Source organism: Stegastes partitus, unplaced genomic scaffold (genome assembly GCF_000690725.1).
Source record: "Stegastes partitus isolate 25-593 unplaced genomic scaffold, Stegastes_partitus-1.0.2 Scaffold770, whole genome shotgun sequence".
Lineage (NCBI taxonomy): Eukaryota > Metazoa > Chordata > Actinopteri > Pomacentridae > Stegastes > Stegastes partitus.
This window is the reverse complement of record NW_007578501.1, coordinates 1-13326: the sequence shown is the minus strand read 5'-3', so window position 1 is coordinate 13326 and position 13326 is coordinate 1. Positions and strand designations below refer to the sequence as shown.

The following is a 13326-nucleotide window of genomic DNA, read 5'->3' as shown; positions in this document are numbered from 1 at the left end:
TTGGTGACGTCAACATAAATTCCCTTTTTCAGCATAGTAAACAATGTGGGCAGGAAAACAAGAAATCTCAAAGACATAACTGAAATTGTAGGCGTCCGAAGAAGCAATTCCTGAGAAGGCAAATTAAATCTCCTGCAAACGCAGTAAACAAACATGATTGATGGAAGTGTATGACTCATATCTCAGAACCAACAAAACAACAACAACAACAACAAAGCCACACACAAAGAATCCACTGTGAGGTTTGAAGCAGTACATTTTTATTTATTAAGTGGTTGGTTTTTAACATTCTTGTCACATCTGAAAGGCTTCTCTAACTCTTCTCAAGTTCTCTAGAAGGTGAGCTTAATAACATATTACAACTGATGACAAAAGAAATGGCAAGATTAGCAAACAAAACAAAACAAAAAAGTCTCTTGAGGTTTGATTCCTGCTCTCCAGCACTCCTCTGGACACATTTCAACAAAAACATGTCCTCCTTCAAATGGAATAAGATACAAAAATAAGACAACTAATTGTGAAACAACGCAAAACTTGCCTCAGTATTAAACAGTGACAGAGCTGTAACTAGTCTGACATGTTCGAAGCATATGGTGAACCAACACAAGTCAATAACTATCCTGACTAATATAACTATTATTTATACCATCCGTGCAGGATGAATCCATATATACATGTTGTCAAGACCTTGCTGCACTAGCGTTTTTCAGTTATAAAAATAAAGTTTGGTCTTTCCTTTTTTTGTCTGGTTTTGTTCCATTTCATGGCTTTCTGTTTGAACATTAAGACATATCTACATTTGGTCTTCCTCAGTCCTTACAACTCTTACATGTGCCAGTGTTTCGAAGACTACCTTCAGGAGCAAACAAATACACACCATCCCCCTTTTAAGTTTACACGAAAGCATGTTTTGAATGGAACTGATGCAGCGTTTAGTCCAAAAATGGGTAATACATACAGGTAAGAATGGAAAGTAAAGTTCACAAAGTTAATCTGAGTAAGCTCCTACGTTTTTTTTTTTTTTGTTAACTAAACGAAAAGTTTAATGTAAACTTTTAGAACGTTTAGAACGAACAGTTTTGCTTTTCAGCTTTCGTTTTTCCACGTTATCGTCTCCCAACAGTGGATTCCCAAACTGCTGTTACACCTGCTGCTTAGGCACTAAAGCTGATTTCTGAAGTGGCCCAAAGAATCACAGCAATAAGTATAGCACATGTACAGTAACTAATGAGATGGTCACAAAATAAAGTCATCCAGTGAATGTTCTCTAAGGCAGAGTGGCTGTTGCTGTAACACCAACGATGCCCTGCTGCCACCTCCATTGAAACGCACATTTCACCTCACGTTATGTGCAGTTCAGTCTCTCCTTCTCACTCGAAATTTGATTCTCATACATTAACACAAGTAATCTACCATATAGGGGGTAATAATAGTGTTAATTTGATGGTTTGAATGAGGCGCCTTTGGCAGAACACCTTCGAGTTAACAACCCCGCTGAGCTGTTATCTTCTTAATGCAAAGCTGATGTTTTTCCTTTTTATCTATTAGCATGAAGCATTTGTTAAAGTGTTCTATTAGAACACTATCACAATAAGTTAGCTTCACATCATCGTAACTGGCATTTGGATGATGGTTCTTATGGTTCTCTTACAACCAGGATGTTATTGAGGAGGATAAGCGTCTGTATGGAGGTGAAAAGGGGGGATTGTGAAGATAAAGGAAACGCCCGTTGCAATCATTCTGAGCAGAGAAGGCGGAAATGTGAGAAATCCGCTACTGTAAATTGATAAAAGTGGTAATACAAGAAGAGAATTGCAAAATAACAACAGGTATTTGCCTTCTTTTTGACCCTATAATTCACCTAAACCTCTAATGGGAAACTCAAACGCTGAACGAACGTAAGTGGGACTCTGTTTGCTTTTCCGTATCAACAGGCGACATTCACACGTGAAAAAAAAGTTGATTTTCAATTCTAAAGCAAGAATCGAGCCTTGTGAAGGATTACGAGTGGAAACGTTCAGCCAGCAGGGCACAACAGTGGTCCAATCGCCGTGGAAGTGACGGTGAAGGAGATGAAAATGCATTTTCACGCAACTGGTTGTCTACAGTCGTTTGTATGTTTGCAGAATTTAAAGTGTGAACATACATGTGAGTTAAAAACAAACTGATTTGAGATGCTTCTGTAATAGCTGAGGGCCCCGGACACGTTTTTGTGTATCTGTGTGGGATTGCAAGGGTCAAATTCTGCTTTTCTCTGTTTACTGTCCGGTCCACATTCTCTCATTCACACACACACACACACACTCTTAGACTTTCACACACTACCTTCACCCTCTTTGCTAAAGGCGGTTCACCAAAAGCAGTACGACTCCGTCATCTGCATATGCATCCATATTCACAGAAGTAAATACAGATATATACAGCAGTAGTGAATCCTCTTCTGTCACTACAGTCTCCGTGTGGATAGCAGCGCCACAACCCGGCGGGCTGGCTGGCTTCATCATGGAACTATACAAGAATGTCACGACGATATTTTTGGCTCTTAAGCGAAAAGGTGGAAAATAAAATCCTTTGTACTTCACTCCTCTATCGGGATCCATTGTTCCTTTTTTGTTTGTTTCCTTCATTTTCCCGTCATCTCGTCCCTGCGCTTGCTCCGTCCGTTCCTCCATTATTTTTTTTTCCAGTTGAACGTTTCGATTTGCTTTGTCATTGTTAGCGGCTCGCTCGTCGTTTATCCCCAGCGGCCTGAGAGGAGAGGGGAAGGGGAGAGGTGGCAAGGCGAACAAAAGGACACAATATGTGAGACAAAAGGATCAAGAGAGACGTAAGAAAGAGTTAAGAAGAGGCAGAAAAATAACAACAGTTAAACAAAAAGAGAGGATTTCTAATGAGCAGGGAGGAATAAGCGAGAGGAGGGGGATTCAGGAAACAGCTGGTAAATGTGCCGAGCGGTCAATTAAAGGCAGGAGAATATGACGGTGGTTTCTCATCGCCGCCTGGGGAGTGGTCTGCTACGCAAACAAACACAAACTCCCCTCTTGGCAAAAAAAGAAACTGAAATCACAGAGCTTCGCAAATTTGCTCAAGTGCACACCACACGGCAGCTTGTCTTTGTGGTTTGTGAATACACAGCGGCAGTGGAGAGAGAAAACAAACAAACGGAGGGGATGAGGAACAGGCGCGAACGAAGAGGGAGAGTCTTTGTACTGCAGGTAAACTCTCTTGTGTTCTTACAATGTGTTTCACCAGACCAGGGATTTGGAGCGAGTGCTGACTCCTTTCCTCCTGCTGGCTGCCGCCGTCGCTGCGTTGCGGTGGCTTCGCTTGTGAGACTCCAGGTACAGCTGAGAAAAAGAGAGGAAAGAAAACATGACTTAGCTGTTACTCTGATGCATTCTAGGGGGGATATTTTTGTCAGTCCGTGAAGTTAAACTACTAGTTTACAGTTAGCTCTCCTTATTCAGCGAATGCAGCTTGATGCTTTACTGATGAATCTACAATGTTTCTTCACAAATCTATCCGTCGCTTGACCTTTAGAGCCAGAAAACAGGACAGAAAGTGACTCAGAATTTCCAGGATGACTTCTTTTAACCTTGAAGTCCATCCTCACATGTGTTAAGTTTGGACATGATAGCTCCCAGTCTATCGACACCAATACGTTTGTTATGACAGGAGACTTTTGAGGATGAAGTAACAACAGACTGAGATTCGTCTTTCAAAGTACCTTAAAGGTCCTGTATGGTTTTTAATTTGTTTCGTGTGTCCAACAAACTTCTATAAAGTGGTGACTGAAGCGCAACCCGTTAAGACGACATGCTAACCAGCAGTCACTTCAGAGCCATTTCCGAGCTACACTGATTCTAACTCGCCACACGCATGATTTAAAAGCTACTGAGCTGTGACTTTGGTTATATTTGCATGTCAAACGAGACAGAAACGCTTGGTCTCACACTCATTTCCCACTATGTTTTGCTGAGCGCTGTCAATCAGATGCAGAGAGTCTTCTTCCTGAACAAAGTGTGAGCAGCAGGAGCTCTGAAACAGCCCTTTTAGAGCAGAAAGAAAACCACGATTTATACAATCATGATGAAGTGAATCATCTTTGCAGTATTCTGAGATTAGACCTTCTGTGAGACTTTCACTGATTTGCTGAAAAGCAGACACAAGATGGGAGCTTTAACACCACTGTGAGAGGAAGAGGAGCGAGTGACACCGATACTAAGGTGGTGGAAGATCGATAACTTAATTTATATGATTCCAACTTCTTAGAGAATCATTGTTTGGCTTAATCAATCTAAATAAATGTCAGTTCACAAAACTTCAAGGCACTCTGGTCTGACCTAAGAACAAGACACTAATGCTCTTTATCTAGAGTCTTGACCGGGGCATTCTATGGGATATTTATGTCAGTAATTTAAAATCCAATACCTTCTTGGCAAAGGCCCGTCCACACTGGTCACAGGCGTGAAGGGAGAAATTCTTGGTCACCCTGACTTCAGTGGAGGATGTGGCTGTGCTGCTCTCTGATTGGGTGTCGTGCCGCCGGGTGTGTGGCGTCTGGCTGCCGGAGGGAGCGGCGGACGAGGAAGAGCTTCGCTGATGGGAGTGTTTTTCGCTGCGGCGGGGGAGCGGCGGACTGACGGGCCGGTGCTGGTGGGTCTGCTGTCTCTCCTGCTTACGGGTGATGGGAGGCGATGGCGTGAAGACTGGCGATGAGACTTCCTGCTGTTTCCGGGTCACGGGGGCAGGAGGAGGGACGGAGGTGGAGGACGAGGAGGACGAGGACGAGGAGGAGGCCGAAGAGGCGGTCGAAGCAGTTGTGGAGCACTCCTGCTTGCGGGTGACGGGAGGCGAGGGAGAGGAGGAGGGCGAGGAAGAGGCGTGGCGTCCGTTCACTTCCTCTTTGACGCTGCTGCTGCTGCTGCTGCCGCTCGTCCTCTTGTTTGTGCTGTTGAGGACGACCTCCGCGAGCCTCTTCACCGCTCTGCTCTCTAGCTTGGGCATGATCTTGGCCAAGTAGGCGGACGACTTCTTGTGCACGACAGTCACGTGGCGCAGGACGTCGCGTTTGCGGCGAGACTCGTAGCGGCAGAGAGGGCAGCGGTAGAACTTGATGAAGATGTCGTTGCCGTCCGTGTGCAGCTCAATGTGCTTCGTTAAGTTCTGACGCGAGCTGAACTGTCGCTTGCACAGTTTGCAGAAGAGCTGCTTGAAGTCAAAGCCCACTGACAGTTTGGTCATTTTGGCGGCTACGCCACCGCTGCACACGTTGCTGCCGCGGGAGGACGATGAAGACGATGGCGGCGGCGGCGGCGGCGGCAAGGATGGCGCCATCTTTGGGCCTGACGGCGGCTCCTCTTCCTTCACCTTCATGGCATTTTGGACCACAGAAACTCCTTTAGCTGCCCCAGTGCTGTCGCTAGGAGACGGAGACGGGGCTGGACTACTGTCAATGTCTTCCTCCTCCTCCTCCTCCTCCTCCTCCTCGTCTGAGGGCTCCACTGCTTCCTCCTTCACTCTCACATTGTTGCTGGGAGCCACGGTGCTGTTATTGTTATTGGTGCTGCTGCCACTGTTGCCACTGTTGCCACTGTTGTTGCTACTGCTGTTGCCACCGCTGCTGCTGCTGCTGCTGCTGCTGGGGGTGGTGGTGGTGGCGGTGGTGGCGGTGGCAGTGGCAGCAGTGGCGGTGGTGGTAGGAGTGGCTGCTGCAGTAGTCGGGGTCGGCGTGGGTGCAGACCTGTTACTTTTGATGCTGTATATCTTGTGGACGATACGCATGTGTCTCTTCAACATGAGCTGAAAGATACAGAAACACAAAATTATAAATCAATTGCTGAATTTCTTGGAAAATCGCTACTATAAAAACAATCATCTTATATATTTTTAAAACTCTCAGTCCCACATGTTGCCAGGATCTGAACCTTTATACTCACTGACCACCAAAATCTGCCCGGTTTGAAAGGCATGCTGTCTCTAAAGTAGTGCCAAAATTGTATAATTTTTCAAAGCAAGGAACAGAAAAGATTTGTTTGATTGAACAGTGACGGGTCATTTTGTCTGAAAACGTCACCAAACTTCAGCCCGTCATTGTAATATATTTTCTAAATCGTCATTTAAAAGTCAACAGGTCACCAAACCAACCTGAGAGCTGTAGTTCCTCTTGCAGAGTGTGCAGCGGCATGAGGTGGAGTTCGTCGGTGGAGTGGCCGGGGGCTGAGTCTGAGGTTTGGCTTGGTTTTGGTTTGAAGGAGGTGTTTTAGAGTTCACGGGGGTGGACTTGGAGCTTTGGGCTCGTGTTGGAGACGCGTTGTTGCTCTTCCTGGGAGGCGTGACTTCCAGCGTGAAGGGCTGGCCGGGTCGCGAGGCGATGCTGGGCGTGATGGCGTCCCTCCGCAGACCGCGATGCACCTCGTCGAAGTGGCGGCGTACGTTGGCTTTGGTGGCGAAGGTTTTGAGGCACACTGGGCAGGATTTTCCGGTCGGTGTGCTGAGAGTCCTCGGGCGACCTCCAACATCAAAAACAATCATTATCATTTCAATTAAAGTTCAACTTGAAAAGCAAAAATAGATTGACTGCACATGGGTAAGGTTAAAAATGAAGACAAATAACTTTACAAAATTAGTCTGAGACTCTTAAAAGCTGTGCGACTGAAGGAAAACGATGAAGTTTCTTTCTGTTCAAGATATTTCAGGCTGTTTTTTTCTTCAAAAATTAACTAATCAACATGATCATTCAGCTCTCTGAAGAACAAGTTAATGTCGTTTAGAAACACAAACAGCCAGAGTTTCTAAACAATGTTATCCAGTCTTGTGTCTTATCAGTGACCTAACAGAGGGTAAGTTAGGACGCTGTAAGTAAAATATGGACTTTGCTTTAAAAAGATTAAGGACACAAGTTTTAATGAGCTTTACTGGCCTTTTTACGCTAGACATTTTGACTCTTCATAGTAGGAAAAAGCACAGGTATACATTATAAAGATTAATGACAGCCTGATTCCTTTTAGTCATCTCTTGACGATAGGTCAGCTTTCTACTGTGGAGTTTGAAAACCAGTGCTTGTAAAAGTTCTTTTCATGTAACGCAATGACTATGACAAATATTTTACAACATAAACACCACATTCACTCCTCGTTCTTCATGTTATGTGTAGAACTCTTTACCTTTCACCATAGAGAGCAGGCTTGTTGGAACTGTGCGTGTCTCTGTGAACTTTCTGAGCTCCTCCAGTTTTGTCTGGTGCATTTTGCGACAGTGACGCCTGATGCTGCGACGCGAGTTGAAGTCTTGGCCGCAAAGACAACATGAGATTGTCACGTCCTCAACCTGCAGGGTGAAAAGAGAAAGAATGAGAAGATAGATTTACTCACTAATACTGGAGTCCAGATCATCTTTCACTCTGTTTTGAGTCATCGTTCACCTACCCCGCTGTTGGACCCCTCGTCTTCAGGCGGTGGCTGCTCCTCTTTAGCCTCCTCCTCGGGCTCCCACCTCCTCTGTCCCTGGTTGGGTCCTGGGCTGCTGTGGCTCTCTGGTCCGCCTGGCTGGCTCGCCTGGTTGTTGTCCACACCCTCCACTGGTTCTCCTTCCCAGGCTACAGGACTCTCTCTGGCACTGTGAGGAGCGACGAGACGTATTAAATAAAGTACAATGAAGCCAAGTCCACACGAGTAATGATTATGCAGATGAAATAAACATCTTAGTCCATCAGAGGAGTAGCTACCTGGGTGTGTGTGAAGGGTATCTGGCCAGCTCCTCCTCTGTGGTGATGTACTGGAACACCGCCTTGTTCGTGGTCTGAATTGGCTCCAGTCGCATCACGTAGTCCGGCCGGTCGGCTCGGGGATAAATGGCGTCTAACAAATCCTTCATGGCTACACTCTGCCTGTCGTCTCCTGATGAACCTGTAAAAGAACAAGCCCCACCAGAAATCAATTAATTATCATTAAAAAAACAAACAAACAAACAACTACTCATTTAAAAAAGCAAATGTTTATCCCTTGTTGGGTGAAATCAGCATACTGTACCTACTATAAGAGATTCAAATCGATGCTATTGATTCATGTTACTTTGGTGGCTGCTCAGATTTCAGTCTGCTTAAAAAGGCAGATCAGTTCGCTTTTCTAGGAAATGCTCCAATACCCCAGGGCCCCCCAACGAGCAACTTATCAGCAAACCTAATGCTGGAGCTCATGTTAGCAAAATAACAGATGGTTTTTGTCGATACAGAGAAACCATGTATGTTTAACATAGCACTGAGTTTCACTGCTGTGTTACCCATGTCCCACAGCTAGTGATTTATCTTACAAAACACTAATGTAGTCAGTGTAAGCCCCAGTGTAATTCAGAGAAGCTGGAGGAAAGTTGTTATAATATATAAACACTCTGTAGACTCTGATTTAGTGCACTGTGCCTAATACAGAGTGAGTCAGAAATTTGTAATAATAATATTTGCTTTAAAAGCAGCAAAGATTGTAGAAAAGGACCCAATTTTGCATTTACAGTTTCCACAACTTCCATAACAGAGGTGTGTTTTACTGATAACGCCATTAAGAACAGACATGAGAGCTGATATTGGATAATAGAAGGTGATGCAAAATCAGTCCTATTTTGGGGGGACAAAACCCATTATGATGTTTTGTTTTTCTGTAACATATAAAACACTGACGCTGACTTGAATAAAACTATTTGTAAAAAAAGTCATTATTCCAGAATGATTGGGGTGATTTTGTAGGTGAGTGCATCGAAAATGGAAAATAATTTTTAAAAAGCTGGGAAAAAAAACCTTTTTGGAACAATGGCAAAGGATGTTAGTTTTTTGCTTTAGATGGCATTTAGATTTGACTTTGCATTCACCATACAGAGTTGTGTTGCTAATTTGAATAGTCAAACTTGGTGTGCTAGCTTGTGCAGTGGCAACAACTGCAAAACACCATCAACAGCGTACCTGTTTCTACTCAGCAGCATCCTTTCTATACCTGAAATATTTCCATACCACTGCACGTCTTTGCACAACCAAATCTTTTTTTCTTGTGAGCAAACTCCATGTTTTGTGAACAAAGTTTTTCAACAAACAACAAAACTCAGTGTATCCAAAACACCTGAAGTTGAAGTAAATTATGTTCTACGAGACCGACTTCTCTTGTAGATTAGTCACGAACAATTTGAACTATGCAACTTCTTTTTGTATCAAGCAGCGTGTAAAAATGTAATTTGCCTTACTTCACACTGCACTTTGACTGTCACGTCAATGCTGAAACGCTAAATGGTGCACCCCTTCCGTAACTAGTGGAAAAAAATGACCTTAATATAATAAAACATAAACACGAGCGTTCATTTAGCTGTGACATCCTCACCTGACACATCCCAGTTTGACTTCATGGGTTGCGAGATCATCCAATTAAAAAGAGAGACTGGAACTTAATAGCTAAAGGTGTTGCATCAACAGTAGATGTGTGTCCTGTTAGAATATGTTTGACCAACACACCGAACCCCAACCTGCTTCCCTGTTGTTGCAAATTGCGTCTGGGCGTCAGATAAAAGTGTCAAAATGTAAACAGACAAGATCATCTCACAGGGGCCGGCTTCCCCCCTCGCTTCAATTTACTTTTGTGTTACTGAACAAGAAGGTAAAATGGAAAAACTATTAATGCGGTTAGAATGTAGATAGGTTTTGGTGCTGAATGAGACGAGGGCTACAAAACATTTTCTGTTTGGTCAGTTTTATCCACGCGGAGCTTCCTTTCACAGCGATTAAAGTAATTTTGAGCATTATCAATGTGGATTTTCCTCTTTTAGCAAATGTGAAAGCTCCTTTAAAACAAATACACGAAGAGATGATGGAAAAAGAGGCAGTGAGTTTTAAATGTCTCACGAATGATCAGACGACGATCATGTCTGGATGGTGAAAAATGCAGCGTTCAAGGGGAAAAAAAAGTCGTGTTTATCCACTAACCACAATTACTGCAGAGCCTCAATGCTGAAAAAAGGCCCCAATTAGGCAATTTATCCAAATAATAACTCAACACGCTTGGACTCGTGAAGAAATAAGTCAGCGGTGCCACTTCATTGCGACCACATACAGATGAAGATGAAATTACTCCCTTTTTTTACCACGGCAATCATTACATTGGAGAAAAAGGAGCAAATTATAATTGACTGTGTTAAGATCGATTCCTTTTAAAGTAGAAGAGGAGAGTTGGGTAACAGGGAAATTACTTGAAGGGTCTTCATCCTTTCCTGAAGTCTCCTTGCATTTCTGAGCAGTAAAGAGTAGAGACGCGGACACATACTGTGGCTAATGAGAGGTAGATAAAACACAAACACTGAGAGATCAAAGTCTCTTTTCTTAGTGATATGAGAGGAGAGCAGGGGAGAAACTACACTTTGAGGAGGGAAGATGATTGATGGATAGAACATGTGACAGTGTGCACAGACAGAGGAGATAATAGCGCAATAATGAGGAGGAGACAGATGGCGTTAAAGAGAGTGAAGGAGCCTCGGAGTGAAAGTAAAATGTGAAGACGCCCGAGGAGACGCGGGAGAAATCGGTGATTCTGTGCAGAGAGGGTTTGTGTGATTGTAAACAAAACTTGAGCTGAAGTTAAGCTTGATCCCTGCCTTCTTCTTAGAGTCACTGTTGGTCTGTATGATCTCTAAAAATGTCCTAATTGAACATCGTCAGCATTGACAAACGCTCTGACGCCATGTTGTGATCGTTCTACCTGTTGATGTTATTATTAGGTTTAAGGGCATTTTTGATCTTTTATGTTGTTTTTGTGCTTTGACATCAGAGGGCTATACTACAAAGAGAGATTAAAGAGTTATCAAGATATATTGAGCGTGAAGTCAGACTTATGTTCAGAGTTAGGGATCTAAATAAGAAGCGCCAATCTTTCACCGATTGTTTTCTCTATGAGGTTTAGAGACACTCAGCTAAGGAAATACATTATATCTGCTGAATTACATGTGAGTAACGCTGCTAATCAAAGCCGTGCATTCAGACTAATGCAAACTGTACCATGCAAACCTGGAGGGATTCAGCTGAAGATGCAGAAAATGCACAAAGATGCTCTTAAGCATGACTCTGATTTGCTGCCAAGCCTGTTTTACGCTGCTGGTGCTGCAGCTATCAGCACCACATTAGAAAATGGATTAAAAATGGATCTGTTGGTATTTATCGCACAAAATATTCAATCAGGAACATTAGTTAGACATTGTTGTGGTCAAACGTTACCCTTTATTATACCCTAATTTTCAATATCATTGCTTTCTGCCATCATGCTTTCTTCATTGTTACAACATGGTCCTTTTGACTGAAGCAGACGACACACCACTGATACATTTTGTGCAGAATAAGAGCCAAACGACTCGTCAAGCTCCCCCATTCGTGGGACCACGATGATGGCAACCTACTTAAAGAATTATGTTGATATTCACCACTTGGGGTTGATTGGGGTTTCAGGTTTTACCAGACCAGTTCCTCCGTAAAAAACCTCTCAGCAATAGGACTACAAATGTATCCTTTTCATATGCGTGCTGGGTCACTAACCGTCGGGTTCAGGCAGCCGGGATAGGCAGTAGTACTCCTTGTGTGTGATGAGGTTCGGCAAGCCCCTGAACAGACTGCGGCACAGTTTACACTCGAAGATGGTGTCCACCTCCCTCAGGAGCATGTGTTTCAGCTGGCTGGTGCCTGCAAGACAAACAACAGTCGTCTTGAGTAACTTAATTGCCTTCAGAGATAATGGAACGGACATATACAGTGTATTGTAAAAAGTCATCGCATTCCTAATAGTGGGAGTTTTTACAAAGAAACCACTCTCTGTGGTCTTTTTTCTGGCTGCAATCAGCGTTACATCGCTGTTATGCTCCACCTAGCAATCACTGAGACATGATGGTTGTAGTGCAATCCGCTACACAAAAGCTTATTCATGCAATTCAAGTCTTGAAATTGTTAAAAAAAAAAAAAAAAAAAAAAGGAGTCTGCAACACTGTATATTTTTTTTGATAAGCCCAGTTTCATGTAGAAAAAGCATTCAGCAGATTGTAAATAAGATTTGTTCTAAATCTTTATGAAAAAAGCTCAAATAGGAAAAACATCTGTAAGCTATATGCTTTTATATGATCTTATACAGTTGATAATGGCTAAAAAAAAATTGAAGTTAAACAGAGGAAGAGCTGGGAACTTCCAGTTTGTATGACAGGCCTGCTGGGTAAATTTGATAGTAGATTTGTTGAATCCCAGGAATAATCTCTATGGCCTTGTAACAGGATTTCAGATGATGACAGTCTTTGTGCAAAGTGCTACATTTGCATCACTGCTGTCATCATCTTTGACATCTTTTTTTTCATCATTGTCATCAGAGTGATGACTCAAGTGTTCCGTCTCACTTCGATTTGTCCGTATGGAAGCACTCAGTGCATTGTTAGATATGTGACTCACATTCGCTTACAGCATGTAGCAGCATGTATTGTATGCTCTGTTGGGCATTTTATACCCATGTGCACAGACACACACATTTGTTTGATGCAAAAAAAACACTGAGTAAACACTGTTACGGTGACTCACGCGGACGTCAGTACGACACATACCTGCACACACACACACACACACAGACAGGAAACACACACTGCTGAGGCCTCTCACCTGTCACTTCGTTTTATCTGTTGCCCCTTTGCCACTGGCCCAGTTAGGATGCAACTGTGCTGTGTTGTGGCATGATTGTATACTACAGCAGCAGGGGATAATCACACTGACCCCAAAATATTACGGCCCTGCCTGGAAGCAGTCCTGGAAACAATAACCCAATCACACGAGCCCCCCCGCTCACGGACTCATAGACTTTGAGAAACGTTCACAAGAAGCATAAATCTTTCTGTGAGTCTGCACACTTGCCAATAGTTCATTGTGAAACTGGTGATGTATGAACGTATTTGTCCTGGAACCCGCAAAATGTACACAAACCAAGCGTGGATGGTGCAGGAAAGGAATCCGCTAGGAAGTTTATCTGGAAGTGACACTCAGTGCTGTGGTTATTTATTGCCTGTTTGTAGAGCTGTTTGTATTTTCAGTCAAACATTCGCACTGGATTTACAGATTTTCATGGCTTTCCTGACTTTTAGCAGTTTGTTTAAATGTACAAACACTGTAATGTGACAAAGGGGAAGCGTTTAAATGAGTAGCTAACCGAATGAAACACAGGTCCATTATGTCTTTCTTTAGTTGGCGCTGTCACCAAACTGCGTCATCGTCTTTACGTCATTTCAAGACATCATGAAACGACAGCTCTGACTTTAGTTAAGTGTGGGAAACTTTAAACC

The 13326-nt window shown here is 43.3% G+C and overlaps 1 protein-coding gene across 1 annotated transcript; it reads right to left on the bottom strand.

Annotated features, from left to right (window-relative positions):
• Positions 1 to 238: 238 nt before the first annotated feature.
• Positions 239 to 11738, bottom strand: LOC103364713 (zinc finger protein 800-like; the record flags this gene model as incomplete). Its single annotated transcript, XM_008291935.1, has 8 exons — positions 239 to 3347; positions 4432 to 5566; positions 5705 to 5802; positions 6148 to 6512; positions 7167 to 7329; positions 7428 to 7617; positions 7727 to 7907; positions 11555 to 11738. Coding segments are annotated over 8 exons (2418 nt in total), but the record flags the coding sequence as incomplete, so codon positions are not given.
• Positions 11739 to 13326: the final 1588 nt, after the last annotated feature.